Raw genomic sequence first — 27,822 nt, 5'->3', positions numbered from 1 at the left:
CTTTGGAATGGGGATAATGTAGCTGACTTTCTTCTGTAAAAGGCTTTGGGCTCAACAGCCAAGAGACTTAGGTGTTGTTACTGTTATTGCTGCTGTTCTGGCTGCTGATGGAGACGGGATCCAGGGCATACATTTGTCCAATCCATTTTTACATTCTTTTGTGTGTATGTGAACAAGTTACATCTTCTCTCATTGTGGCCAATTAGATACGAACTTGTTTAAACTGCATGGATGGTGCTGAATCCCTGGAGATCAAAGCGGAAAAAGAAAAAGTCATTGCAGGACATGATATCCCTTCTGTTAGTTTCTTCCCCCTCAATCTTTTTAGGTGGCCCAATGGCAGCAGTGGCATCTGAAGTGCACAGAAAAGCAAAAATGGCCTTAAAAATCACCACGAACTGGAGACAGGTAGGGGGACAACAAGATGGAAAAGCAGAGGTCTGGAAGACATGAGCTATGAGAAGAGACTGAAAGAAAATGGTTTATTTAGTCTAGAGGAAAGAGAACTGTGGGGTTACATGATAACTATGTACAAATAGGTAAAAGACTGCTGTAGAGAGAAAGGGAGTAAATACTCCTGCTCGTCCATGGCTGAAATGATGAGAAATGACCAGCTTAACCTTCAGCAAAGGAATTTAGGTTTCACATGCTAGCAGGAATGGGAGTGAGGGCCTGGGAAGCGGGAGAGTCCATGTAAGACTTTTAAGACAGGCTGGGTGAATATCGCTTTCAAGAGGATTTGGTAGAAGTGATGCTGTCTTTGCCAAAATGGACAGCTCCTTATAGGTTCCCTCAGCTTTATTTTTTAGTGGCCCAGTATCTCTGATATTATAAAAAAGCAGTTGCAGGCACCTTTTCTCTGCTTTCTCAAGTTATTACAACTCATTCTCCCCAGCTATGCCTTGCAGGATATATGTCATTAATTTCTTTTCATGCACTCATAGGGGGAAGATGGGTTTCCTGTGTCATATAGCAGGGCATTTAGCAGGTTGCTCCGTGGGCATTTCCACCCAACTCAGGCTCTGCTGGGTCTGTCACACCAATGCCGAGTGTGAGTAATGTAGAAGTTACGTGAGTGTCGAGCTCACTACGTGAATGTCGAGCCCCATCTGGTGGCTTTACTGGGTCATTTCTTGTGTCCTCTGTTCCTTCTTTCGGGATTTTTCATCTGTTGTTGTGAACTTTGAACAGAAAGAAAGGGCAATGAGCTTGTGAAAGGGCAAGGCTTACAGAGCTACCTCTGATTCTCTCCCAGCTCCTGGTCCCCGAGCTTCAGTTTGGGGATAGCGGGGCTATGGAGGCTGTGCAATCTTGCCCTGGGTGTCAAGGAGTGGTCTAATCAGTTTGGCGACACCCTGTTTTGAGGACCTGTGCTGTGAGTCCCTCCCGGTGCCTCCAGAAGGCACTTCATCCCACTTCATGCTGACATCTGAGGTGGGCTAGACAAACAGTCCGGGGAGGGTATGTTTCTCTCCATTAATTAAGTCAGATGACCAACTTTAGGGTCAGCATTAGGTGAAATGATTCCCATCTAGAATTTCAGAGCACAAGGTTACATCTGCTGCTCAGGATAAGGAGAGACCCAACATTAGATCATCCATATTAGCCAGAACTACAGAGGGAGCAGTTAGGAAAGGCCTACTTTCTTAAATTCCGTTAGTCCCATGAAATACAGGCAGTTTGTGCTACCCTGACCTCGTCACCTCCCTTTGCAAAGGTTGGCCAGTGAGTAACTCAAAGTGAAAAGAGTCCCCAGGATGAGGTTTGCAGGCCCCTCACACACCTGATATGGAAATGGAGCCAGCAGATCTTATGCTGTCTAAGCTCAAGACACTTTTTCTTATGTCAGCACAATCCCAAAGGCTCAATAGCAGGCCGGTGGCAAGTTGTGGCCTTTCACATTCGTAGGTCACACATGTACAGAAGGTGAAGGTGGTCTCTCATTGCTCTGCCTCTGATGAAGTGGGAGTCAAATCACTGGGCTCTTTAAGAGGAGCTCCTCGGGAGAGTGCTGAAGTGGCTTAGATGAGCTGTCGAAGCATAGCCGAGTGCCATGACCAGCATTTGTCAGGTGTCTTCTCCTCTTCCTATCAAGAAAATGAAATGAGGGAATTGCCTTCTTGTGCAAGTGTTTTGTGTGCATTTCCTACTCCCACGCTTCACATTGTAGTTTTGGTGCATGTCAATTTTTTCCCACTCTTGCATCAAAAATCAAAAGTGATTCTCAGATCCTGCAGGAGATGGTATTACAAACAAGGAGACTCCTATGTCCATCCCAGACTCCCTCTCCCCCATACAACTTCCCTCTCCCCATACACTGAACCCACAGCCCCATTCCCCTTGGGATATGATGCATGCCAAAGCCTCACACTTGGCTTTTCCTTCTGTTTGCTGCAGGTATATACGAACCATGTACCTGGGGATCCAGAGTCAGAGGCGGAAGGAACACCAGCGGCGTTTCTACTGGGCTATGATGTACGAATATGCAGACGTAAATATGTTGCGCCTCCTGGAAACTTTCCTGGAGAGCGCCCCTCAACTGGTGCTACAGCTCTGCATAATGATCCAAAAGAACCGTGCAGAAACATTACCATGTAAGTGGTCCCCTCGTCCTTCCCTCCCCACCCTTCCGGCTTCCCCCCTCTGATCCATATGCTCAGCTGCTAATGGAGGTTTTGTTAACCGTCCGTACTTCGCAACCTATTGCATAAGGGGCTGCCACTTTGGACAAATCTCATTCCAGCTCCACACGGCATTCACTTGGTAAATTTCTGCTCGTTCTGCTGAGGAAAAACAATATCAATCAAAATGTGAGATTCAGCTCTTCCAAACCCAATCCGGTCTAGAGAAATGCTGGTATTACTGAGAGTAGTCAGGCATTTTGTATTACTACTGCAAGTTGCCAGCATTCGTTTGCTGCCTGACACTGAGTAAACACAATCCTCCTCTGCCTCAGTTTCCCTCCAAACATATGTGGAATGATAAAATTGGCCAGACTTGGATTTGTGTTGTGAGGTTCAATGCCTGTGCAATGCTCCAATGGTGTAAAGTGTAATAGAAGGGGCTTGGTTTTATAGATAAAGGCTATAGGGCCATTTTTAAAGAGTGCCCAGGAATTAAAGCTTGATCATTGATACCATGATTCTCAACAAGTCCAAGAAAAGAGAAAGGAAAAGCAGTGGAGGGGACTGCATAGTGACAGAGATGTTCTAGTGCAGGTGTCACTGCAAAGATAGCTATGTAGATGAGCAGAGTGCTTGGAAGTGACCAGAGACCACTTTGCCAGTTCTGATGTCCTTTGCTGCAGTGATGTTCTGGAGCGCAGGCATTCAGCCCAGCTACAGTTTGCAGCTGACGGCATATGCTCATGTCCCAGTCCTGGGGTGAACAGCTGTACCAGACTCATGCCCGTTGGCAAGCTGGTGGCCTAAGGGTCACCAGCTTGAGGGGAAATCGTCCTTTCCAAGGACCAACAGTGGTATCAGCTGATGAAATACTGCCTTGTTCAGCCCCTGCTCAATCCATGCACATGGGATAACACTCAGATAATGCTTCCCAAAGACTGCCTGTTTGTGGCATGCCATGTTTGGCATAACTGAGGAGTCTTCTGACAGTGGGATTGGAACTCGGCAGCTCTTCAGGGTTAAATTTGCTTGTTGGACCAAGGTCACCACTATGAGCCTCAGCCAGAGCATGAGTAAGCTTGGACTACTCTCTCTTTCCTCCCAATCTTAGTGTTGTCCATCATGGCTGTTGCTAGAGGCCTCCCTTCTCCTATTTACGCAGTCCTATTCTGAAACCTCTCATCACGAGACCTCCAGACCTCCAAACTGCTGACACAATGATCGCACAGATTTTCTACAAGTCCTGCTAGCACTGCTCGCGTTTGCCAGTACCTTTTTTTCTGCTGTTTCTAACAATTATTATTGACCCTACCAGAAGTATCTAAATCATAACCTAGGAAGCTTGCTGGAGCCTTATGCAGATTGCTAGACTCACTACAGAAAGCACTGAATGAAGTTCGCTGGCCTCTGCTGTTTGGGAAGTCAGACAACATGGCCTGAGAATCCCTCTAGGCTTTAAAAATCTGTGACTGTTTCAGTTTGCCACTTCCAGGCATGACTGCCTAATCCACTGAAAGAGCTGCATCATTTTTCCTCCCTCTTTCAGCTAGCTATGCAGTTCCTTCATTCCTCCACCAAACTGAACAAGCTGTGCTTTCTTCCAAGGCTGCACACGTCCGTGCCTGATGCACCTGCCTCTCCGAACCCTGGAGGGCTCTTTCCCTGACACGCTCCAGCAGCTGAGTTCTCCGGGTCCCCAATGCACCTTTTCCCTTCCTCCACTGTGCGCGCCAAAGCTGCTGTAGCGTGTCTCCAGGCTGCCCTCTGAACAGTGGGCTATGCTGAGTGGATGGCAAATGCTGCCGGGGGATATGAGCAGCAGAGAGCTTGCTCAGCATTCCTGACTCAGGTGCAAGATTTCCTTGAGCTCCTCCGTGCCAATTTGGTGCATGTATATCTTCCTCCTCTTGGCCAGTACATTATTATGCAAAAGGAAATTAAATGCTGAGAGGAGCCATTATGAAAGGGAGCACTGAAGATTTTGCCTTGAAGCAGGCAGAAACCAAAGCAAATGGGCATAGGTTTTATTAAGGAGTTGCTGTGTTTAAAAATTAAATCAAGTCTCTTTTGGTTCATTGTGTCTACACGATCATGGTTTGTTACACAGTCCAGGAATAGGCTAGTTCTGCCTCTAAACAGAAACAGTATCAGCTATATCACTGGGAGATGCAAACTGGCAAAATGGCCCACAGCAGGGCTTTTAAACTCAGCTAAAGCTCATGCTACTATGTCCAGACGCCAGCTATTTCCATACGGTTCACACAGTCCCTTGTGGATTCAGTCAATCCTAGGGTAAGGACTTTGCCATTTTCTGTGGCATACATCCCCCTACGCCCCAGTTTTCCGTGTTCTTAAGACTGCAATCCCAAGCCTAGTGCAAGAAGCTAAGCCAGGCTCTTTTGCAGAAAGATCTGCTAATGTCTCCGTGTCCTATTTAAGAAGCTGTGGAAAGTGAGTAATTGCAATGGCTATTGGAAAGTTTTACTTTTTCCTCCTTGTTCCCATGCTAGGATAGCTGTTGAAATGAGAGGAGTGAATCCACTGGAGGTCTTTACTCCAACCCAGGTTATTCCTTTCAAAGAGACACAGAGAAGACTTCCTTCCCCTCTCCTCCAAATGCCAAGCTTCCTCCAAAATAGTGGAAGGCCAGCTATTGCTACTACCTTCCATTTCCATTGTGTATCTCCTAACGTGAAGTAGGAATTCCTCCCTCTGACTCTCAATACCATTTGGTACCAGTACTGTACTGGTAGTACCAATTTTAGTACCAATACTGCAAGTGCACAAGTGAAATGGGTCTCTGCTCACCTGAGAACTAGTATCTCATTCATCACTAAGCATCTGGAGGACAAGAAGGTGATCAGGAGTAGTCAGCATGGATTCACCAAAGGGAAATCATGCTTGACCAATCTGATAGCCTTCTATGACGGAATGACTGGCTGGGTAGATGAGGGCAGAGCAGTGGATGTTGTCTACCTGGACTTGAGCAAGGTTTTTGACACTGTCTCCCATCACATCCTCATAGGCAAGCTCAGGAAGTGTGGGCTAGATGAGTGGACGGTGAGGTGGCTTGAGAACTGGCTGGATGGCCGAGCGCAGAGGGTTGTGGTGAATGGCGCAGAGTCAAGTTGGAGGCCTGTGGCTAGTGGTGTCCCCCAGGGGTCAGTACTGGGTCCAGTCTTGTTCAATATATTCATCAATGACCTGGAGGAAGGGACAGAGTGCACCCTCAGCAAGTTTGCTGATGATACTAAACTGGGGGGAGAGGCTGACACACCAGAAGACTGTGCTGCCATTCAGAGGGACCGGGACAGGCTGGAGAGGTGGGCGGAGAGGAACCTCATGAAGTTCAACAAAGGCAAGTGCAAGGTCCTGCACCTAGGCAGGAATAATCCCATGCACCAGTACAGGCTGGGGGTTGACCTGCTGGAAAGTAGCTCTGCCGAGAAGGACCTGGGAGTGCTGGTGGACAACAAGTTAAACATGAGCCAGCAGTGTGCCCTTGTGGCCAAGAAGACCAGTGGGATCCTGGGGTGCATTAGGCAGAGTGTTGCCAGCAGGACGAGGGAGGTGATCCTGCCCCTCTCCTCAGCCCTGGTGAGGCCTCACCTGGAGTACTGTGTCCAGTTCTGGGCTCCCCAGTACAAGAGAGACATGGCACTCCTGGAGAGAGTCCAGCGGAGGGCTACCAAGATGATTAGAGGGCTGGAGCATCTCTCCTATGAAGAAAGATTGCAAGAGCTGGGCCTGTTCAGCCTGGAGAAGAGAAGATTGAGAGGGGATCTCATCAACGTGTACAAGTATCTGAAGGGGGAGTGTCAAGAGGATGAGGCCAGCCTCTTCTCCGTGGTGCCCAGCAACAGGACAAGAGGCAACGGGCAGAAACTGAACCACAGGCAGTTCCATCTGAACCTGAGAAAAAACTTCTTGACTGTGAGGGTGACAGAGCATTGGAACAGGTTGCCCAGAGAGGTGGTGGAGTCTCCTTCGCTGGAGATATTCAAAACCTGTCTGGATGTGATCCTGGGCAATATGCTCTAGGTGACCCTGCTTGAACAGGGAGGTTGGACTAGATGATCTCCAGAGGTCCCTTCCAACCTAAACGATTCTGTGATTCTGTGATCTCCTTTGTGGTCAGAGCATTGCCAACAACAGAAGTGCTAGAGTTGGAATTTCAGGTCAAGCCCCAGCGTCAGTAAAGTTCAGGATAGCTCCCCCCCACCCCCGAATTTTCATGAAGGTCAGAATTTGTTCCTTCACATCATCACTGACACAAGTCAGGCTAGATCCCAGCGTAGCTGCCATTGCCTGATGGCTCTAGAAGAGCAGAAAATAGCGCACACAAAAAAGAAGTAAGAACGCAGTGCACTCAGTGGTCAGGCAAGCAGATCTGACCTGGAAGATGCATGCTGAGAGAGCTGGAGCTGCAATACCCTGTTCTGTGGCTACTGTGACAAATGGGTCTACGTGAGCTCTTGAATATGTATGTGTAAGTAGCTAGTATTTGTACACAGGCCCTATGCAAGCAATTTTTCTCTTACAACTACAGCTGTCTGAGAGACTGGCAGTTAGTCCAAAATAGAGTCACCAGAGAGTGAGGGAGGAAGGATGCCTCCAAAACATGGATCAGCCCATGTCCAAAGATACCTAAGTAGGTGAGATGAGATGCCCGCACTCCAGCAGTACTTTTCTCTGGAGAATCTAGGGGGAACCTAGATGATGCGTTTAGACTAAATACATACCATTTAGTTGTCTAACATTAGGCAAGCAGTGACAGGATGCAGAAGAGGCTGCAACCCTGTCCCTCACTCACTATAACTGTCCCTGAGATTTTGTAGGTGATACAATAAAAGGGTGGCCATTTCTTCTGTATCCTGGACAGCACTTGGCAGAGGACTTCCCTGATGTAACTCAGATATAAATCACACAATGTCTTTAGGAGAAAACATAATATGACGAAAAAAAAACCCAAACCCCATAACCCAGATTGTCATTTCATAATTACTCCTAGAAGATAATCCATTTCAGTTCTTGGAGAATAAACTGTCCTTAACCCACATCACCCTGCAGAGGTGCCTGTTCCTCTCCACTGAATGGGAAGGAGCATGTATAACCAGGTTAAAGGAGACACCCAACTTCTAGACAGTTAGTGAGGTGAGAGGGATTCTGCTTTTTCAGCATAAATCTCTTCTTAAATAGGTTTTATTTTACTTACTTTTTTGTATGGCTACTTAATAAGACTTAATAAGATTTAGCCGAACCTCTAATGTCCTTCCACTCGTGTCATGAGTGCTTTATACAGTGCTTTTGCTGGGGATTTGTCCGTCTCAGGCTGCAGTATTCAGTTCAGCATTTCCCCCCACAAAAAGAACTGTCTATCCATCGATGCTTTAACTGCCTTTTCCAGAGCCCTGCTATTGATCTGAAGGAAATTTTCAATGTAAGTTTATGCAAAGTCCTGTTGAAATCTCTGGGATTTTGAGAGGTGTATGCACTCTCTACAGACTGCAATAAGTAGTCTGAAGCTGCTCATACATTTAAGAATATTTGCTCATACATTAGCTTCAGCCTGTCTAGAGGTCGCTCTTTGAGGCAGAGTGAAACAAGTTAGGCACTAAAAGCAATTTAGGCATCTCAGCTGTTCATATGCATTGGCTGTAGAGTTATCATGGTTATCATGGAGTTATCATATGTTGGCTGCAGAGCTTGCAAATGCTTGCATATACCAGCTGAAATGTCCTGTTAGATATATTCATAGGATACAAAATACATCCCAAGACACCAGGACTTGTTGGGAAGTGGTTTGAGATCTGAAAACAAGGCTATATCTGAAGGACAACAAATGAATGGATTAATTCTTAGTCACTCCTGTTCCTATTCAGTCCCAAAAGAGCAAAGTAACCTTAGGTGGAGCGGCTGAGTTAGAAAGCAACTCAGCCTTTGGTTGCCCATGGGTGTGATTTCCAAATATGATCAACATTGGCCTCTACTTAATTTAGGCCAGCAAAACTTCCATTTTCCACTGAAGATGGATAAGAGAGTAATTAGATTTGAAAACCCATCCTGCAAGTAGCACTGCTAACCTTGAATGAGCTTTTGGCTTGGACCAACTGAGCCAAACAATCCCCGAGCACTGCTTGGAAGTTAGCACAGAGCAAGCATGATTCCCAGGAGGCAGTTTCCTGGGCAGTTCCCAGGCATCTCGTTTCAGTTGGCAAGAGATGGGGCTAGAACGTGGCAGTTAGTTAGCCACAGAGCTGGAGAACAATCCCTGCAAATGTTTGGTTCTTAGTAGAGATGCAGCCACAGAGGACTAAAGGTGGGAGATGCCATCTTGAAAGGAAAAGCATATGTAGGGAAAAGTGCTTGCTGTGGGGTGCTGCAGCCTGTTTTCCACAAATGTTTTTCAATTTAGACTTAACTCAATATATACATTCCAGCAGTGCTCAAAAAATGAATCCAAAAATGCAAGTGCAAATCTCTGTGACCTCACTCTGCAAAATTGTCCCCATTTATGCAGAGTCCTATAACCAGTATAAATAAGGCATGGTTCAGCCTTTCTACGTGGGCATTAGATTCCAGCTGTCTCAGTGTCCAAAACCCAGCATGTCATCTACACTTTCTGTTTTGGATGAGGGAGCCATTGAAGCAGACCTAAGCAAAATCTCTTTTCTCCAGGAGTGGAAATCCTTATCCCTTTTCTGACCAGGGTATTTTTCTGATACCCAGCAAGATAACAGCAAGATATACTTAAAAATCTTTGCATGGAGTCCTAGGTAGCAGGATCTAGGGTGGGAGGTAGGTCTCTCAGGGTCAGACTCTGGTATTTCGCTTGGGCTGTGTGACTGCTCATGGGGAAAATAAGGCACTAAAACTTTGCCAGTGGGGTTGGAGGCATATTGTCTCTCTCTCTCTCCCCCTCATACCATTCCTTTGGGAGTAAAAGAAATGGGGGATCCATCACTCAGTTCTGGTTCCCTGTGACAGAAGGAGGACAAGCAGAAAAGCAGTTGCTCATTGCAACGTGGACTCCACCAGCTGTGTGCTTGATGAAAGACTTTGGCATATGGGGAGGAATCAGGGTAATCTGCATTGAAAGTTTGCCCTGATCCAACCCCAATTTCCCTTTAAATGTTCATCCGCAGACCAAGGAGGGACCTCCCAAAACGCGTGAATAGCTCCAGACACAAAAGTGACTCCCCTGGGAGGCCACTCATATGACTCAAGCACTTTGCCAGATTGGGGCATATGGCTCTGCTCCTGCCTTCCCCTCCTTCTCACCAAAGCCGGATGATAGATAGCTATTTGGTGCCCTGCTTGAAATGAGTTGCTGGTCCTGGGCCAATTCTCAGCAGCATCAAAAAGCCATCTCCAGAGTTGGCAACGGGCACAGAGGATGTCCTGCTCCGGCATGCTGAGAGCAGGCCAAGCCCAAGGCACCCTGGCAGGGAGCAGCGTGAGGAAAGAGTGCCCTGTCATCAGTCGTATTGTCCCAGCGCTGCGGGGAAGGACTGGGTCCAGCAGCCCTTTGAAGCCAGTGACAGCTTTTTTTTTTCCCAGAGGGCTTTGGAGCAAGCCCAGAGAGAGACGTCATTCCTTCTTCCTCAGCCCATCCCCACCTGCAGCTTCTCCATCCACCACCTTTCCCTAGCTCTCGTTCTGTTATTTTGGAGCACTGATACAAACCCTTCTGTCCTATATCACGTGCCACCATCACACATATTACATGGCACAGCCGATAAATATGAGTCACCATTCACAGGACAGTACTGGCAGGTAGCCAGCGCTGCCAATTTTAGGCTCTGTAGAGTGTGGTAATCACCGGGGGCGGGTAGGGGTGTTACATCCTCAGAGCGCTACACAGGTGTTAGCTGGGAAACTGAGGCACAGAGAGAGAGGTTTGATTAGCCTAAGGTCTTGGGGAGGATCTTTAAAGTGCACGCTCCTGGGGAGCAAGTTCTTGCCAAACAGATTCCAGGCAGGAAACTGTTTAAGGCTCTTTCAGGTAATTTAATGCTGCAGTCTTTCTCTAGCGGCAGGTTCATGATTATACCATAAGAGAAGGTGGCTGCACACTGCTGTGCAATTGCCTGGTAAAATATATGGAAATGCTTCTCTTTTTGTCCTCAGGTTGTTCTAGTATGCAACTCTGTGCTTCACCTCAGGCATCCAGGAGAGTCTGTTACTCTGGATAAACAGAGAACAGATATCTACTGAGATGTGCAAAAACCTGGGGAAGATGCAGGGGAGGTGCTGGGCGGGGAATTCGTTCGCATTTCTATTCTTGATGTTGGTGGAAGAACAAGAATTTCAGTTTGAGACAATTAGTCTGGGAAGGAACTGGATCAAAATGACTGGAATTGTGAAGGAAACAATTTTTTTGTTCTGGAAACTCTCACTTATTTTATATGATTAGCTCAGGGTCACAGTCCTGAATCTGTGAGTGCAGCAGATTTATTGAGCTAGTGGAAATCACTTCCCGAAATGACTTTTGTCCTAAGTGGCATTCAACCTACCTCATGTTCTCAGTGCCCTCAGTACGTTCATGTCTTCGCACGGACGCCTACTGAAAGGGGGACATTCCTCAGACACGGCCATTTCCCTATTGCAGGAGCCCACATCTGAAATACTTAAAGGTGCAATAGGGACATTTGCAACAAGACATTTGCAATAGGGAAACGAATGCGTATTTTGATCTCAGCCTGTCATTTGGGAAGGTGATGTTCATTAACTTGTTGAAGAAGCAGTCTCAAAGTCCATCTGGTACACACATGAATTTCTAAGGAGGCAAGAAGTGCCAGGAGAAACAAACAAACCTGAGCATGACTCACCGATGGATGCTGGCATGACACTGAGCTCTGGTCTTCTGCACATCACTTAGGCCTTTGCAGAGCATACTGAGCGTGGGAAACAAAGGAAGAAACAGGTTCCTGCTCTTATCCTTGGGAATCAGTGGTGCCTGCAACTACCCCTTGCAAGACAGCACCCGCTGCACCATCTCATCGCTGCATCTTTTGTCACTTTGTCACTCCCCTCCACAGAAACACTCACCCAGAACCACTGCCATGGTGCCAGTCCTGTGTACCCTCCAGAAGTTTTGAGATACTTCTTCCTTCCTCTCTTCAGGAAATAAGTCTCCTCACATGCAATTACACTGAGACAATTCCATCAGCTCCCCCCCACACACGAAAACAAAGATTTATAAACGATAAAGTGGGCATGGTCTGCACTGCTGACACATCTCGAAACGGACTGAACGAAGATCTCTTACATTGGCCAGTGAGTGTGAATCAAGTTGTGTTTCCTTCTTCCTCCCCTACCAGATTTCTTAAAAATTAGGTTAAAAGTTCCAGGATCATGTGAATGAAGCTGTTTCTTCTTCTAAGTGGTCTGCAAATTTTCTGTGCTCGGGCCAAACCATTAAACAGAAGTGGTTTTGCAGGATCCATGTTTGATACTTGCAACACGTGGTTTACAACATTGCCTTGGCGTTGCCTTGTCTTCAAGGAACTGACTGTGGCAGCTGTATTTATAGCAGAAGTTCCTTCACAAAGCCCTGGTAGAACATGTGGCTTCTTCAAACTAATGATAAGTCTGTTGGGTTTCGTCGATGCTAATAAGTTGAAACACATCAGAACATGACCATAGCCTCTCAGTCTCGATCCTCCACATGGTTCAATTGTCAGCACAGTTTTCGCCCAGCCCCACTAGCACCAACCCAAACTATTTCCAGGCTTGGCTTAGGTGTTAGCATGGGACAAGGTCCATTCCTGGCAGGCAGCCTGGCTAGATCCATCCTGTTTCGGAGGTTAAGAGAATGGTAATGTGGACGCAGCAGTGAACAGAAGTAGGCTTTGCTCAATTCCTGATCTCTAGGCACAGAGTCCCAGGTTCAAAACTTGCCACAGACCTGTACTACAGAAAGGAGATTCCTCCAGTTACTTTCAGAAACGAACAGCAGAATTTCTAGTGCTTTCCTCTCTAGTGCTGATGTGCTCCCGTATTTTTCCGAATATTGTGGTCTCATCCTCAAGATAATCCTTTCTTTTTTGTTAGGCAGATTAAAAGTCTTCTCAACGGTTATGGTTCTTATCTAAATTGAAAAAGAATATCAGGATAAAGATGCTGTAATAAATGTCAAGTGTACAGTGTTAAAATGCAAGTATATTGCATGTGTTTGTGATAAGATATTGTTTCATGCCAAATGTCCTTATTCAGAACATCAAAATGATGAGGAAAGATTTTGTTTAAATCAAGCCATGTACTGTTTCCCTTAGCAAAGTTTGTCCCATGTCAGTATATTCTGGTGGTATTGCAAAGTGTGTTTCTCTTCTAAAGGATCTTATTGTTAGACTTCAAATACTATTTTTGGTCTAAAAATCTCAGTACAGGAGTCTCATTCTGATCTTAGTGGAGTGTGAATCAGGATTGACTCTGCTGGAGTCTGTGAAGATACTCAACGTACTCAAGAATCTCAGTGAAAGCACTGACCCTTAAAAGTTGTGTCTAAATGTCTTTCACAAAAAACTCTGGCAAATATATGATGCAGATGTGTGAATGTGCAATACGATTTTCCCTCTCTCAAACATTCTCCTGGATAACATGTGGCCAAAGCAACTCATTCTCTTGGATTTTACCATCTTATTTTCCCTCCTTCGAAAAATCACATGGTTTTTCTCCTACCTCCTCTCCTTTCTTGCTTTGGGAAAGACTCTTCTAGAGCAGATGACGAAAACGTAGATCTCAGCAATAGGTTTTGGCCACTCAACACTGCAGATCTAACCAAGAGACTACAGGAGCAGCACAGTCATACTGGCATCCTTGGTCACTAGGAATCCATGTTAGATCCATGCCATGTGCTGGTGCCAAGCTCTCCACACTAGCTGTAAAAACTGGGCATGGGTTGACTTTTCTCCCATCTCAGACACCCAGCCGAGCTTGACTGACAGCCACCTAGGTGTAAGGGTCTGCTCATGCTATTCTAATTTCTGAATTGAGGTCAGAAATGACTGAGCTCAGCAGGGAACAGCTCAACAGAGATGACTTTTTCCACTTTCCGGTTGGCTGTGTTCCTTTCTGGTTGAACCAGGTTTCTGTGGTAGACCCTATTCCTCTGTAACATTGCCTACAAAGAGGGATATTGTTCTGCGTGCATAGATTTAGGTCCTGTCCTTGCTGGAAATATTGCAGGGTCATTCTGATGGAGCATTTCAGTTGAATTCCCTTGGGATTTCCTAAGGATCTTCAAATTCTCTTGTCTGTGGAGGTTCACTTTTGGGGATTCAGGTGGCTTTTTTCAGTGTGATTCTGAGAGAGCAGTTAAAGACATTCAAATTAACAGGAATTTAACTGAAGACTGTACAATTACAGTAATAACTATGCAGAGGGTGTCTCACTCTAAATACATGGCACATCATACAGTCTTTGACACAAATAGACGCGTAAGAGTTCTCTTTATTTGCAAGCAAGCTTAACTGTGCTCAGGAAATCACGGCTGCTGCTCTTCCAGCACCTTTCTACTGGAGAATTGGCCCAGGTAACTGGTGCCTAGACAAATTTAGACCCGGGCTGAAACTGGATCATCGCTCATTCTTGTATGTATGGTGTTAGGAGCCAGAGACGCACGCAGTTGTTGGTGTTGAGCTGCTGTATGAATCATGTTGCAGCTCTGTCCACATGAGATTCAGCATGCCTTTTGGAAGATGCATTGGGGGAGGACGCATTGGGGCATTGTGGGAAGATCCTAGAGAGATATTGGCACTTGTGCAAGATAGGCTGAGTCCTCACTGCTGGGGGAGTGGGTTATCAGGCTATGTGAATGCAGAACCCCAATTTTAGTGATAGCAGCAGCATCCTAGTTGGAAACACTATCAACTGTAGCCAGATCCGAACACTGACATCAAAACACTATCAGTGAGAGTAATCAGCTTTCTGGTTTAGTGGCTAAAAATTACAAAAGGAGAGAACTGTTTTCTGTTAACACTCCTGAAATAGCATAGCTGCGAAGTGAGACACTTTACTTTTGGTGATGGGGGAAGGAGGATAGTGATTTTTTTTTCTCACTCTGTCTTAATGTTAGGAGAATTTAAAAATGAAAGAGCCATTTTGAACTATGTAGCTTAAAAGTGCCATGTCAAAAAAGTCTCGAAAGAAAATATTTAGTCTTTTTATAAGTCCCTCCCTCTCTTCCACTACCTATCTGCCTCCGACTTCTTTCGGGCTGAAACTATGTACCAAATTCACCCCAGATTCCTAGGTGGTCTTAGTGTGATTGTGTACTTAACATCCTTTAACTCCACCATTAGACTCCAACTGAAGATTATGAAGGCTGGATGGACTTTCAGAACAGAGCTTTTCTCCATAAGGCAGAGTTTACCACTCAATAGAGTCACACCGGCATGTTCTGAGAGGTAGTTTTGAGAGCATAACTGAGACCAGATTTATAGAAGGAGTAAGCTACACCGCCAAAATAGCATTCTGCTGGCATAAGACCATCTTACACATCTGTATTAGGCCTTATCTAAGCTCTAGCTGCCATGCCTGGGCTCCTAGAATATCAGAATGGTCTAGAAACAGCAGCCACCTGGGCTAATTTACACGGCTGAAAAGCCCAGCCTAGAAAATAAAAGGTGATTATATGAGCCATGCTCACAGTAGCTAGAGGACTATGCACAGCCTACATCTATACCAGTAAGTTAAGCAGTGCTGGAACTCAGTGACTCTGTTAATGTGGTCCCTTGTGCGGTTTTGTCCAGCTGCCTGTTTCCAAAAGCTTTCTGAGGCATGGCAAAATGCCAGGAACCATTCCCAAAAGGCAGACCGGAGACAGCTGTTCTGTTTTGGAGTCTGAGAGAGTTTAATAATATGGACTGGCCAGACTGTGCCAGTTGGGCTCAGGGTCAGCAGATAGTCCTGGCACTGTTTCATTTGCCAGTTTAGATGTAGCCACAATGACCCAGGCTCTCTCAAGGCCCGAGTTCCTGTATGCTAGCCTGTCTTTCACCTCTCTGCTGGCTTTTAGTGAGCTCTATCTCATGCAGAGCCCTTGTACAGGATCAAATACCTTGTTAGCTAAGTGAGGTGAGGCTTGCTTCCAGAATCCACGTATAAGGACTGAGATTTCAGCTTCAGTTAAGTCCTGCCAGAAATCTTGCAGCTGTGAGGGGTGTCAGCAGGCTTTTTGCCTGTATAGGTAGGTAGAAACTGAAGTACCTGTGGTCCGCATCCCAGGAAAGGAGTAGGGCTGTTAATGGCAACCCAATGGCGAACTTGCATGGCTGAGGCCTATGTGCATACAAATCTGTCAAGATCTGCCTTCTTCTCATTGACATAGCTGGACGATATTTTGTTTCCACCACCACTTTCTTGAGAATGTTGGTAACTGTCCTGCTATTCAGGAAAATGCAGCTCAAATATACCCTGGTCACAGCACTCTTTTCTCATCAGGAGGGTACTGGAGATTTGGTGGATGTCAAAACACTCTCATTCAGGGTGTTTTTCATCTCACTCGCTTCTGCTTGTTTAGTCATTTCAGTTTAGTTATCCACAATCTTGATAGAGTCAATGCAGAGAGAGGAGCACCTCAAGAAGGCAACTCATCCCATCTCTCAGGCAGCAATCACAGAGTGGAATAAACACTGAGGGGCTCAAGGATGATCTTCATTAAGAAGTGTTTTAATACTCGGGGAAGGTTTGTCATGCCTTACATGATGGGTGATAGCAAACATTTTCAGCAGGCAATTTCACACTTCACTGTCTACACTCAAGGACAGCCCAAACCAGAGGGCGGATTATCCCATTTCTATTTGGCCTAAGGTGTTTGTGCCTCCCACGGAAGGACCAATTGCTGGCTTGCATCCAGAAGATACAGGACTGGACGCCCCCAGGGCCCCAGCCAGCTGGGCAGCTCCTGAGTTCACAGAGGAGATGAATAAGACGAGACCTAACAGAGGTATCTGAGATAATGAGAGAACAGGTCAGACAAATGCAGCCAGTCACCTCTTCTAGCAGAAAAGAGAAAGGGGCATTCAGGACAACTCATTCAGGATGAAAGGGGGGAAAAGCAAGTCCTTTTGAAACATAATGCATAGTCAGCCTGTTGAGCTCGGCTCCACAAGGCTAAGGCAAAGACTGATGGGAAACTAAAAAGGGATCCAAAATTTCTGTGGCCAGTGAGGATATCTACAGTCATCTTAAATAAGTGAAAGGAGAAGGTTTTAGGAAGCATTCACATTTCAGGACACGAGCCAGCCTTTAAATGGCAGGGCTTGGATGGCAACTGCGCACGTGAGCAAACTCTTCTGAAACTGTCTTGCTATGGACTTTTGCAGTCTCACAATAAAAGATTCAGGAACATGGCTGTTCTTCCAGACTAATATGGAAGAGATATTTGTGTGCTAGGCTGAACGTAAGCTGTCCTGTATAGAAACCCAAACAAAGCCTCGTTGTGTCAGGAAGTCCTAAGGGGATTCTGTGGTAGAAGAACCTCTTCTTGTTGCCCCGACCTAGTTGGAAATTGGTCCTTTAGGTTAATTACTTGCCTTTGGTTTCTGTCTTTCTAAAACAGTCACCAGTGGTTTTCTGTTCCATAGAGACTGGTGAGGCTATGTCCTGTGGGTGTCAGAGCCTGGGGAGAACAAGGTCACGGTGGCTCCTCAGAGGCAGGTCTCAAAGCAGCTCCCTGACAAGTGGGAAGGGACTGTTGTGCTCCACAGCAGACTTGAGGATTTGATACTCTCCTCCTGCCCAAATTGCAGCAAAACCATATTTTCTTCCTGAAAACAGAGCTAGGGACAGGACACTGGTGCAACCAGTGGAAAACCCATGTTCCAGTCACATCTCTTCCCAGTATCAGGCTCCGGTTTTTCATCCCTCGTCACTCCGGCACTGAGCAGAGTACAGATGTAAATTGTCACTCTCACATCTAGAAGCAGACCCCCGTGTAGACTAACACTCCCATGACAAGTGGAGACCAGTTCATCTCTAGGAACTGTGCCAAATCCCCACCTTCTACCCACCATTCCCAGGAGGCAAACAGATCCCTCAGCTCCCTTAGGTACTGAAGATGGAGTTCACTCACCTCACTAAGCAGCTCTCTGATTTCATCTTAGACAGCTTAACCTTCATCTTAAAGTGTCTAAATGAAGTTGAGTCCTTTGTAGTCACTGGGTAGAGGCAGACCCTCCAAAAAGGTGATTTGACTCATCTTTTGGTGTCTGAGATGTGTGAGATGAGTCAGCCCCCGAGGAGATGCCTGTTTTTCTCAGCTGACCCTATTCTTTCCATTAAAAGCAGCCAAGGGAATGTAGAAGTTTGAAAAAACCTGTTATGTGCGTCTCACCTTTTGGCCTTGATTTCACAGAGCACCACAAAGCACTGGCAGAACATTAGGTGACTGTGGAATAGGTGGCACTTAGATGTGGCTGGGTCTTTCCCAGGTCAGACTCTTGAGTAATGCTCAGCATAGGTACAAGAGCATTCATCTGCCTTAGTGGGATCATGTGACACTAGAGGAACTGGTTAGGGAAATGTTCTGAAGTCCTGTGAGGAAAATCAATGGAAAAAAGAGTATTTCCAGAGCTTTTATGATTTATCTGCTGTTAATGATTTGTATTCTTCCATATTCAAAGTAAAAAACAATGAGGAAGAATGAAAGAAAGAAGAATACAGTTGTTCCTTCCCCTGGAAAGAAAGAAAAAAGAAAGGTCAAGCATCAAACTCAAACAGGAACAAATTAAAAATAGACCTAGAGTCTGACTCTGACCCCCTTTTACTCTAGCAGAAATAAAGGATAACAGATAAAAAGTAAGGGGGTGCAACTCTCAGGCAGTGTTCTTACAAGAGCAGAATTTGGCTCAATTTCTTTTATATAGTTATGTTTTCACTTTGTGTGCATCAGAATGAAAACCTGTTCCTAGATTCATGATGCGCTTTAGGGATGAACATGCCACCCAAAGGGAAAAACACGATAACAGGGTTCACAGCACAGAGGCCTGAACAGCCAGCAAGTGATGGGTGGTAAGTGAGATGTAGCACTTTGCATTAAGCAAGCATTTCCATCGCACAGTGGTTGATGGAAGGGTTCATGTGGCACTGAATACTCACTGTGGTGTCCAGCTCACCCAAGAGAAACGTTACGATCTTCCCATTTTTTTAGAACACTCTTCAGGAGAATTGAGGTCAAAAAAGAAATAGAATACAATTTTTAGCTTTAAAGGGGCAGACACTACAGTAAATACTTAGGGAATATGCTTCAGTAAGTGCATTCAAATTATTTACCTCAAATAACCCAGCAGCTGGATTCTTTACAAAAACTCTGTACTTAGACCTAATGAAAATCCTCTCTCTTCAGTAGACTAACACTGAGAGTTAGGTCAAAGTGGATATATTGTTCAGTTTAAATATTGTTCTTTTTTTTGTGATTTGTCTACGGCTTTTATTAGACTAGTTGTAAAGCCATGCATAACTGCATAGTATGAGCAGGCTGGATAGAGTGAAATGGCTTTCCATGTGCTGTTTTTATTCCTGCACATCTGTGGGCTCTAAAAACAATATGAGTTTAAGGGTGATCATTGGTTCGAGTCTTTCTTGTGGATGTGGATTTTTCAGAGAGCTTCATTATATTCCTGGAATGGCCATTTCTTTTTCTGGGCCATCAGTAGGAACTGGAGGAGAAAAACAGCCTGAAACTCACCCTGTCCCTGAGAGCTTCTGTGAGGCTCCAGGACTTTCCCTTGCACTCGGAGTGGTTCTTGCACTTCTCCTCCAACATCAGATCGCTTCCTACATCATGTATATCTGATTCACTCATGTTTTCATGATCCCAAGCAACGGGCCTTGTTTCTCTTTCTCAGAGACTCTGTTCCTTGGTCCAACTCTTTTCTGAGAAAGTTTAGCCTTTTATACAGATGCCTTATCTCCTACTGGCTTCTTGTGTCTCTTCACTGTTTATTGTTCCTTAATCTCCATGCCAATTGTGTTTACCAGTGTGGACTGTTTGTTAGGTCCCCCTGAGAAAGGCAGAATTACTAAGCCAAGAAGTCAGCATTACCTGGCCTGAGACAGTTCAAGATGGTGGGTGAGTTCAGCTCCAGATTCAGACACCTCAGTGAAGGTGTCTCCAATGGAGTTGTCACCATGTGACGTGGGTGTCCAAGCTCTCGTTGCGATCAATGGAGAGGCAGTATAACCAGGAGAAGCTAGAGAGTGACTCAGTTCACCCTGAAGTAGACACCTATCTGTGTACAGCTCTGGCTCAACTGGCTGTAATGACTAAGGAAATAATTTGGTTGACTTTTGTCTAGTGCTGTTTGAGACACCCTGGGTACCTTGCCTCACCCCAGCTCCTAGCTCAGAAATGTGTCCATCTCCCATATGCAGGTTTGTCACATCTGCCAGCCCCACTCAGAGGTCTTGAACATGCTAGAGCATCTCATATGGTACTAGATTCCTATCTGTGGTGATTGCATTAAGAACACAGAATAAGAAACATCGCTCACCCATAGATACTAGAACATCCATAGATACCCACGTCTGGGCATGTCAAGGTGGGTCTCTACATTAGGACTGAACCCTGCTTGAAATGTCTTAGCTAGGTGCACTCTGATGTGAAGGAGGGCTATTCCCTGCTTCAGCATCGATTTCATATGAGACCTTGGTTAAATCCTTCTTATCTTAGTGCCTCATCTGTCAAATGGGGGTAATGTCCAGCTCTGCCTCACCGTGCTGAATATAGGTTATGAGATGTCCCACCAGGGCAGGTTCCTAAAGGGACCTGGGGGACTCATTCAAGACACATGGACTTTACTCCTCAATGGTGCTGGCTTCCACCTGTGAGATGCCAGTCCCCACGGCAGCAGATATCCTGCTAGCTTGTGAGTGCCTGCATAGGCACAGCAGTTCATGGCAGTTATTTTCTACTCGCAAGACTAAGCACAGAGAGGGAGGAGAGGGAGTGGGTTTTTTGAAGTGACTTCATTTTTAGACCAACCCCAACTCATATTTGATAAAATAAACATTGGAAGAGAGTTAAAACCCACTCACGCTAGATGAAGCTGCATCAGTCACCACGTGCAAAAATAAAAATAAAGAAATACTTCCCATGTGATCTAACTTACCAGGACTTTTTGTTCTAGTTCTAACTAGGAGAAATCTCTATAGCCGTTTACAAATAAGGCCTGAGAGGAAGTGGAAAAGAAAGGAACAATTTATCACATAGTCTGTGAGAATTATGCATTATATGAAGAACACACAGGCTGAAAGAAACAGGGCAAGATGGGAGTAGAGAAACTAATGGCCATGATGACAAAGGCCAAGGTATGTATGTAATTTAGATCTGAAGGAAATAGCCAAGGAATCATTTCTGTGACAGCACAGTAAAGCAGTACTAGAGAAATCTACATATTGCTCCGTGGTAGCTGTTGATATGCACCTACTGGTTGCATCCCCCTTGACAGCAAGGTCCAGATCCTGCCTGTCACAAGGATGCCAAGAGTCACGTTGGGCCCAGGCTCATGAGTTGTTAAACAATGGCAGGAATATGTCAAAGTGTCTAGAAATATTTCATTTTCCCCCTCAGATCTTAATGCAAATGAGGAGGCAAAGAACTGTTTTGTAAGGTAGGACTCATCTCGCCTGACTGCTGGTGTTGACAAGTCCACGCGCTCCCCTGTCAAAGGATAGCGACCATCATTTCGAAAGCATGAGTCACCGCCCTGTCCCACACACGGATCTTAGGACAGGATGAATCACTTTCTGGAGGTGTCTGCCTCTGTCAACTCGAGGAGACATTCAGATGACTAGCAGCAGGCATGGTACCATGCAATGTGAGTGACTCAACATATGTACTGTCAGCCAGCTTATGCAATTTTCAGCAGAGACTGTGATTAGTGTAGGTTTCTTCATTGAAAAAGTTACAGTGGGAAAAGCCTTTATGTGCATACTGGGTTTTTGATTCTGATATATTTTATTCCTCTTTCTGTACTGCAATAAATGAACCCAACAGAAACATTTTTAAGCCAGTGTGACACATCTGTCTCTTGTGGGTTGGTGCAGCTTGAATTTCAGTATACAGGTACATCTAAGGCCATACAAATTTCTAGTATAACAACACTAAAATTAGTCAGTGCATGACATTTTTTCTGTTAAGCATGGAAAGTTTTTAAACTATATAGCTAGAAGCTATTGCAGCAAGCAGGATACTTAGGCACATAGCAGCACTTATTATGTGGCATTGCTCCATCTTCAAAACTGCTAATTATGGCTGCCAAAAATATAATACATCTTGGAAAAATCAAATGGGTTAAAAACAAATCTAATTTACATCTATCTGAAGTGCCATTAGTGTGCACTTTCAGAAGTCTGAATCCTTTACAGAGTCCCCAAGTCCTTTATACAAATCTCTATCAACATCTGAGGACTCAGCTTCGGAGAAGTTGTGGTTTTCTTAAAGCCAGTGACCTAAAGCTTTGATAAGGCTGCTGATCTTACTGGTTTGCTTTTTAAATTCAGTCTGAAATGCTCATGCACTCATGTGAGCCCAAGAGCCAAAGTATTCAGAAGAAGACTTGTGGGCAGGTAAATGCTGCAGAGATGCATAGTTTTGGTGGGCCTGATTTGGACTTGGACTGCAGGACAGACTAGGACTGCATGCCAGTGGGATGTCCCTATTGCCCATGGCCAATTTACCTTGTTAAGAGCATCTCTTTCTGGTCATCTCCCCCTGATTTTTGTGGAAATGACTGGGAAGATTTCAGCAGGGGGCAGAGATGGTTGTCTGCCACTGCCTTCCTGACCACCTTCGCCAGCACCTGTCCTCCAGACACAGCTAGGTGGGAAGAGGGGGGAATTTAACCCCAAGTGCTGCAGGGTAGGCTCTTCAAAGAGAAGAGGAGCAGTGTCTGAAAACCCAGTGGACCTCTCTCCTGTCCCCAAGGGAGCCAGGTCCTTGTGGAAGGAGGGTGGAAGCTGGCATGTCCCCCACCGAGACAAGATCGGAAAGAAAAGCAGGGAGAATCTGTCCCGCTTTCCAAATCCACTCTATGTTTTCCCCGGCCTAAAGTAAAGCCACCCCTAGCTATTGGCTTCATCCCAGTGAAAGAAGATACTATGCAGAAAGAGAGGAAGCGGCTGCCACCCTCCTGCAACATCACCTCTTCCTAGGGAGAAGTGCCAAGGGATGGGAGAGGACAAGATGACTCCGCTGCCACCCCAGGGAGGGAAACCTCAGAAGACATCAAGAAAAGAGGGAATTCAAACTTTTCAGACGTTAGTCTTTTAACCCTGACCAGCTGCAGCAAACTGTTGCTTGGTGTTTCTTAAAGCAGTAAAAACAAAATAGAGCTGGCCCAATTTTTCAGTCTGCTATACATCAGAGTATTGTTATTGTTTGTTTAGCTTGAAACCACTAGCATTTTTTTCTTTAGGTTTTATAGGTGATGCTCCCACAGAAATCCTTGCCAAAGCCCCAGTCAAACTATAGCTACCAAGTTTGTTAGCTTTCTAAACATATATTTTAGTCCATCATTTGTTCCCTCCCTTGCAAAGCAATAGGCAGTGGGTTCAAAGTTATGAGGTGCCAACAGCCATTTTTTAAGGGGATCTGTTAATTGATTCTTATTAAAATGCTTTGGTCATTGGATTGTTCAATTCAGTCTTGGGATAATCAATGACACTTATTTCTAAAATTACACTCCCAGAATGTGACAGGGCACTACTTTATCCATTGAAGAGAATAAATAGGGCGAGTGTTGGTTGTAGTAGGGGGATAAGATCCGACCCCTTAGGAATACCGTGAGGGTGCCTTCTCCATGCCAGGGCACAGCGAGGACCAGCTGCTCCATGAGCAGAACGATCTAGGAGCCTCGAGTGACCCCAGCGCGGGCAGTGCCCTCACCAACAGGAGCAGTCCCATAGGATCTGAACACCAGAGGCAGAGCAGGGTACTGGTAACAGGGTCCATCAACAGCCCCAGACACAACCAGGGGAGGAGCCACATCCAGGATGCTTCCAGGAGGTCCAATATCAAGCAAAAGGAGATGGGGCTAGAGTAAAGGCTAAAACGGGGGTCCAAGGTCCATCCAGGAGACAGGGCTGGAGACACAGCTACAACATGGGTCCAAGTCCATTCAAGAGACCAGGCTGGCGGGCAGCGAACGTTTCCCTTAGCTGTGGCCGGAAAGGAGGGAGGTGCTGCAGTGCAATCACAGTTTAGCAGACAGCAGTGAGATGAGTTCGCAAGGACAGGATTTGCTCTATTTGAGAAGGGGTAAGCCAGAGAGCTTCCATGGGAGCAGGAAGGGGCACTGAGCCTGAGGGTTTGTGAAGGAGCAGTCATTGGAGGGATCAGGTTCTGTGTTTTGGAACAGTTTAAGGCTGCTGGTCAGTCTTACCATTCCCTGCGTTTATATATTCGTCTGCGTGTTACCACAGGGCGAAGATAGAACTGACTAACTGCATATTTTTCACAAGTGTGAACGCAAAGAGGGATTCCTGTTCAATGACCAAAGCAGAATCAAGTAGAAGTCAATGTGACTGTAGCTTGCCTGAATGTACTTTAGAATAAAAAAGACCCATAAAGTTACAAGGCGTATACAGCTGTCCTACTCTTGCAATGTTGCACTCTGAGATGAATCCCTTTCTACAGACAGTGACCTTCATCCTTGGGCTGCAACATTTAGATGGGATCTGGATTTCAAATTCTCAAATGTGGATGTAGTCAGGGTGAGGATAGAGGCTGTTTCTGCACTGGAGGAAGGGAAGGGTTGGATTGCGGTGACAGAGCCAAATCCTCATGAATATAAACATAATGTACCAAACGTAGGCTATGTCAGAGAACTCCTGAGTGCAGGATCATTTACAGTTCCCACACTGATATTTCTGTATTTTTCTCCTCTACGCTGTAAGGAGAACCTGATGTGAGCTGAACCTTTTGGCTACTGAGCCTGCCCCAGATGCAGTAATTTAGTGAGCAGATGATGTTTTCAACGAATCCTCCTTTCTAACTCGGTGGATCTGTGTGTCTTCCGGCAGGTGTGTCCTCTGTGGCCTCCCTGATGTCCCTGGCTTGGGTGCTAGCCTCCTATCACAAGCTTCTTCGGGACTCTAGGGACGACAAGAAGAGTATGAGCTACAGAGGGGCCCTCATCCATCTCTTCTGGCGCCTCTTCACCATCTCATCCCGAGTTATTTCTTTTGCTCTCTTTGCTTCCATCTTCCAGCTCTACTTTGGGATCTTTGTAGTGGTCCATTGGTGTGCCATGGCTTTCTGGATCATCCATGGTGGGACAGATTTCTGCATGTCTAAGTGGGAGGAGATCCTCTTCAACATGGTGGTAGGGATTGTGTACATTTTCTGCTGGTTTAATGTCAAGGAAGGGCGGACTCGATACAGAATGTTTGCATATTACACTGTAGTCCTGACAGAGAACGCTGCCTTGACGCTCCTTTGGTATTTTTACAGAGATCCTGACACTACTGACTCATATGCCGTGCCAGCACTGTGTTGTGTCTTTCTTAGCTTTGCTGCTGGGATAGCTTTGATGCTGTTATATTATGGTGTGCTGCATCCCATGGGGCCAAGAGCTAAGATCTTTGCCAGCTCCTGTTGCGCCGAGCTGCTCTGGGGCATTCCTTTGCCCCCCGATGTTGAGCCCATGGCACCCGAAACCCCTGGGTACCGGGGGGCCCAGGCTACGCCCACCAGAGCGGTCACGGAGCAACAGGAGGAACTCACAGCTGACACTTGCTTGCCAGTTTTCCAGGTGAGAGCAATGGTACCATCTACTCCATCTGGGCGACCCTACCCCCCAGAGGGGCCTCTCATTAAGATTGACATCCCGAGAAAAAGATACCCTGCATGGGATGCTCATTTTGTAGACAGGAGGTTAAGAAGAACTATCAACATCCTCCAGTATGTCACCCCCACAGCTGTAGGTATTAGGTATAGAGATGGACCTCTCTTATATGAGTTGCTACAATATGAATCTTCACTTTAAGCTCCTTAAAACAAAAGTAAAAGAGGGGACCTTATTTTTGTTTACGGTAAACACAGATCATGAAACAACCACAAAACTTCAGATAAGCTTTCTTTCTGGTTGCTGTATGTATAAAAAAAAAAAGATATTCTCTATGTTTTGTAAGTAAAAACAAAAAGAAAAACTTTTCTTTTGTTTTTTACACACAAGAAACAGTATTTCAACTTCCACACCTAGGATTCACAAGTGGAGAAGGAGGCATCTCCACATCAGTTTTATACCGTACACCAAGTGTAGAATATTATTTATGGGATTGGTGCTGATTGAAAAATAAAAAAACAAACAAACAAACCTACAACTGCCTTATGCCCTTAGGTGCTGAGTTTCATTAAGTACTGTCACCTTTCTCATGCAAAACTCTTTGATGATTATATGCCAGGAAAAAAAAATTAAAAAAGAAAAAACAACTGAAATGCGAAACTTAAAATCAAAAAAAACAGAAAAAAAATGAACAGCAACAACAAAAAGAGAGAAACGTTTGAAAAATTTCTCGTTCATCTTATTGGATTTAGTAGAAAAAAAGAAAATTGTCTAAAGAAAGCGAAGCCAAGACACCCCCAAAGGAGTTTGATTTTCAAACAGTTGAAAGACAAAATCAGGTCTGTAATCAATTTGGCAACATGTTTATAACACCATTTGGCCAAGCCTGCAAGCCTTGACCAAGTCATGTTATAGAAGTGATCCCGCTATAGAACCGTTTTCATCGTGCGAATGGGCCGTGCAGAATGGTCGATTTGCACCAGATTAACACAGTAATGAAGTATCTGATCTTGTTTCATACAATCGCACACGCTAAAGCACCACTGACTTCGGTGCAAAAAATACCAACAGTCTGAGTCCAGAATAAGGCCTGCCAAGTTGATTTCTGGAAAAAAAGAAATCTGCAAATATTAAAATTATATACCAAAAAATATTATTCTGAAGTAGATTTACATATATCTAATAAATATTTCAGTAATAATAAAACTCAGCATAGTAGCAAAAAGCGAGTCAATTTAAAGGCACAATACTTGATCAGTGACTGGCAAAATAATTTGACCTACTGTATCATCATTTTAAGGCTGTGAAAGGCATACATGTATTATTTGTAATCTCGTGTAAGACCTGTCATGTCTCATTCAGTGCGAGCCTTAAAGTGATTGTAAAGCATCCTTTGTTTCATTTTTGGGTTTTGGGTTTCGATTTTTTTTTTTTTAAGGAAAACAAAATATGAAAACCGGGGTTAAAAAAAAAAAAAAAGAAAAAACTTCTTCAGACGGTAATAACCTGTAACTGACTCACATCTAGAGATGATCTGGTGCTTTGTATTTTTGTTGATGTTGTTGTTGTGATTTAGCTGAGAATTCTTCAACTCGGTACATTTGGGGAACTGCTGATAAAACTGTCTTGTGTCACCCTCTACTGTAAGTACATGGCAAGAAACAACACCACAGGAAATTCAAGAGCATAGCGAGAGCATCGTGGCTTAGCTTAGCGTTCTCACCGCAAGGAGATTCTGCCGCCACCGAAAATGGCAAAGCGTAGACAGTTACCTGCTAAGGGTTTCGTGGTTGTCTTGACATTTCCAAACAATCTGCTTGGTGTCTGAACATTCACATATCTTGAATTCTGTTTCTCTGTTGAAATCTCTGTTTCGAGTTAAATCACAGGTTGCATCTACCTAATCGCATTTTCCTTGTCGAGAGTATTGCTCCTTTAAAGGAATATTCCCGTTTCAGGGCATCTTTTCAATCCCACCATCCCTCTACCTGGGAGGGGGAAAACAACAACAAAAAAAGCTATTTTTAAGTGAATACTGTAGTATTTTCTGTATGTAATTGCAATTTTTTATTCCAGAAATACTGTAACTGTCTAGGGTGCAAAACTCCCATGTTGACCTGTTCTGAAGAGAAGATCAACATGGGGGATATATTTTTTAATTATGATTACGTTGTTTTTTTTTTTTAATTTGAGGAATCTGTTGGTTTTTTTTAATTCTAATAGTATTTAAAGAAACTAGTACAAATTTTATATAACAGTTTAAAGAAGCTGAATGCTTTCTTCGCCTGAATATACCTGAAGAGAAACATTTTTTTTCCATCAGTGATCCTTTGCAGTGTTCTGAGAAAACATTGGGGTTTTTTTCAGTTGTTTTGTTTTATAAAGAAAACTTTTAGCTAGTATCT

At 44.9% G+C, this 27,822-nt stretch overlaps 1 protein-coding gene and 1 long non-coding RNA gene across 2 annotated transcripts in view; one reads left to right on the top strand and one right to left on the bottom strand.

The window, feature by feature from the left end:
* Positions 1-27,508, top strand: part of XKR6 (XK related 6) — a 214,864-nt gene extending 187,356 nt beyond the window's left edge. The window contains exons 2-3 of the mRNA XM_068936891.1: positions 2,398-2,594; positions 24,654-27,508. Of these exons, the coding sequence (XP_068792992.1) occupies positions 2,398-2,594; positions 24,654-25,618 (1,162 nt within the window). The 3' untranslated portion in view covers positions 25,619-27,508. The remainder of the gene's footprint in view (positions 1-2,397; positions 2,595-24,653) is intronic.
* Positions 1,672-12,044, bottom strand: LOC138066665 (uncharacterized). Its single transcript, XR_011139956.1, has 4 exons — positions 11,676-12,044; positions 11,456-11,521; positions 2,417-2,553; positions 1,672-2,087 (listed from the first exon to the last, which is right to left on the bottom strand). It is a non-coding gene; the product is annotated as an uncharacterized lncRNA (long non-coding RNA).
* Positions 27,509-27,822: the final 314 nt, after the last annotated feature.

Source organism: Struthio camelus, chromosome 3 (assembly GCF_040807025.1).
Source record: "Struthio camelus isolate bStrCam1 chromosome 3, bStrCam1.hap1, whole genome shotgun sequence".
In the NCBI taxonomy this organism is placed as follows: Eukaryota; Metazoa; Chordata; class Aves; order Struthioniformes; family Struthionidae; genus Struthio; species Struthio camelus.
This window is presented reverse-complemented; position numbering and strand designations above follow the sequence as displayed.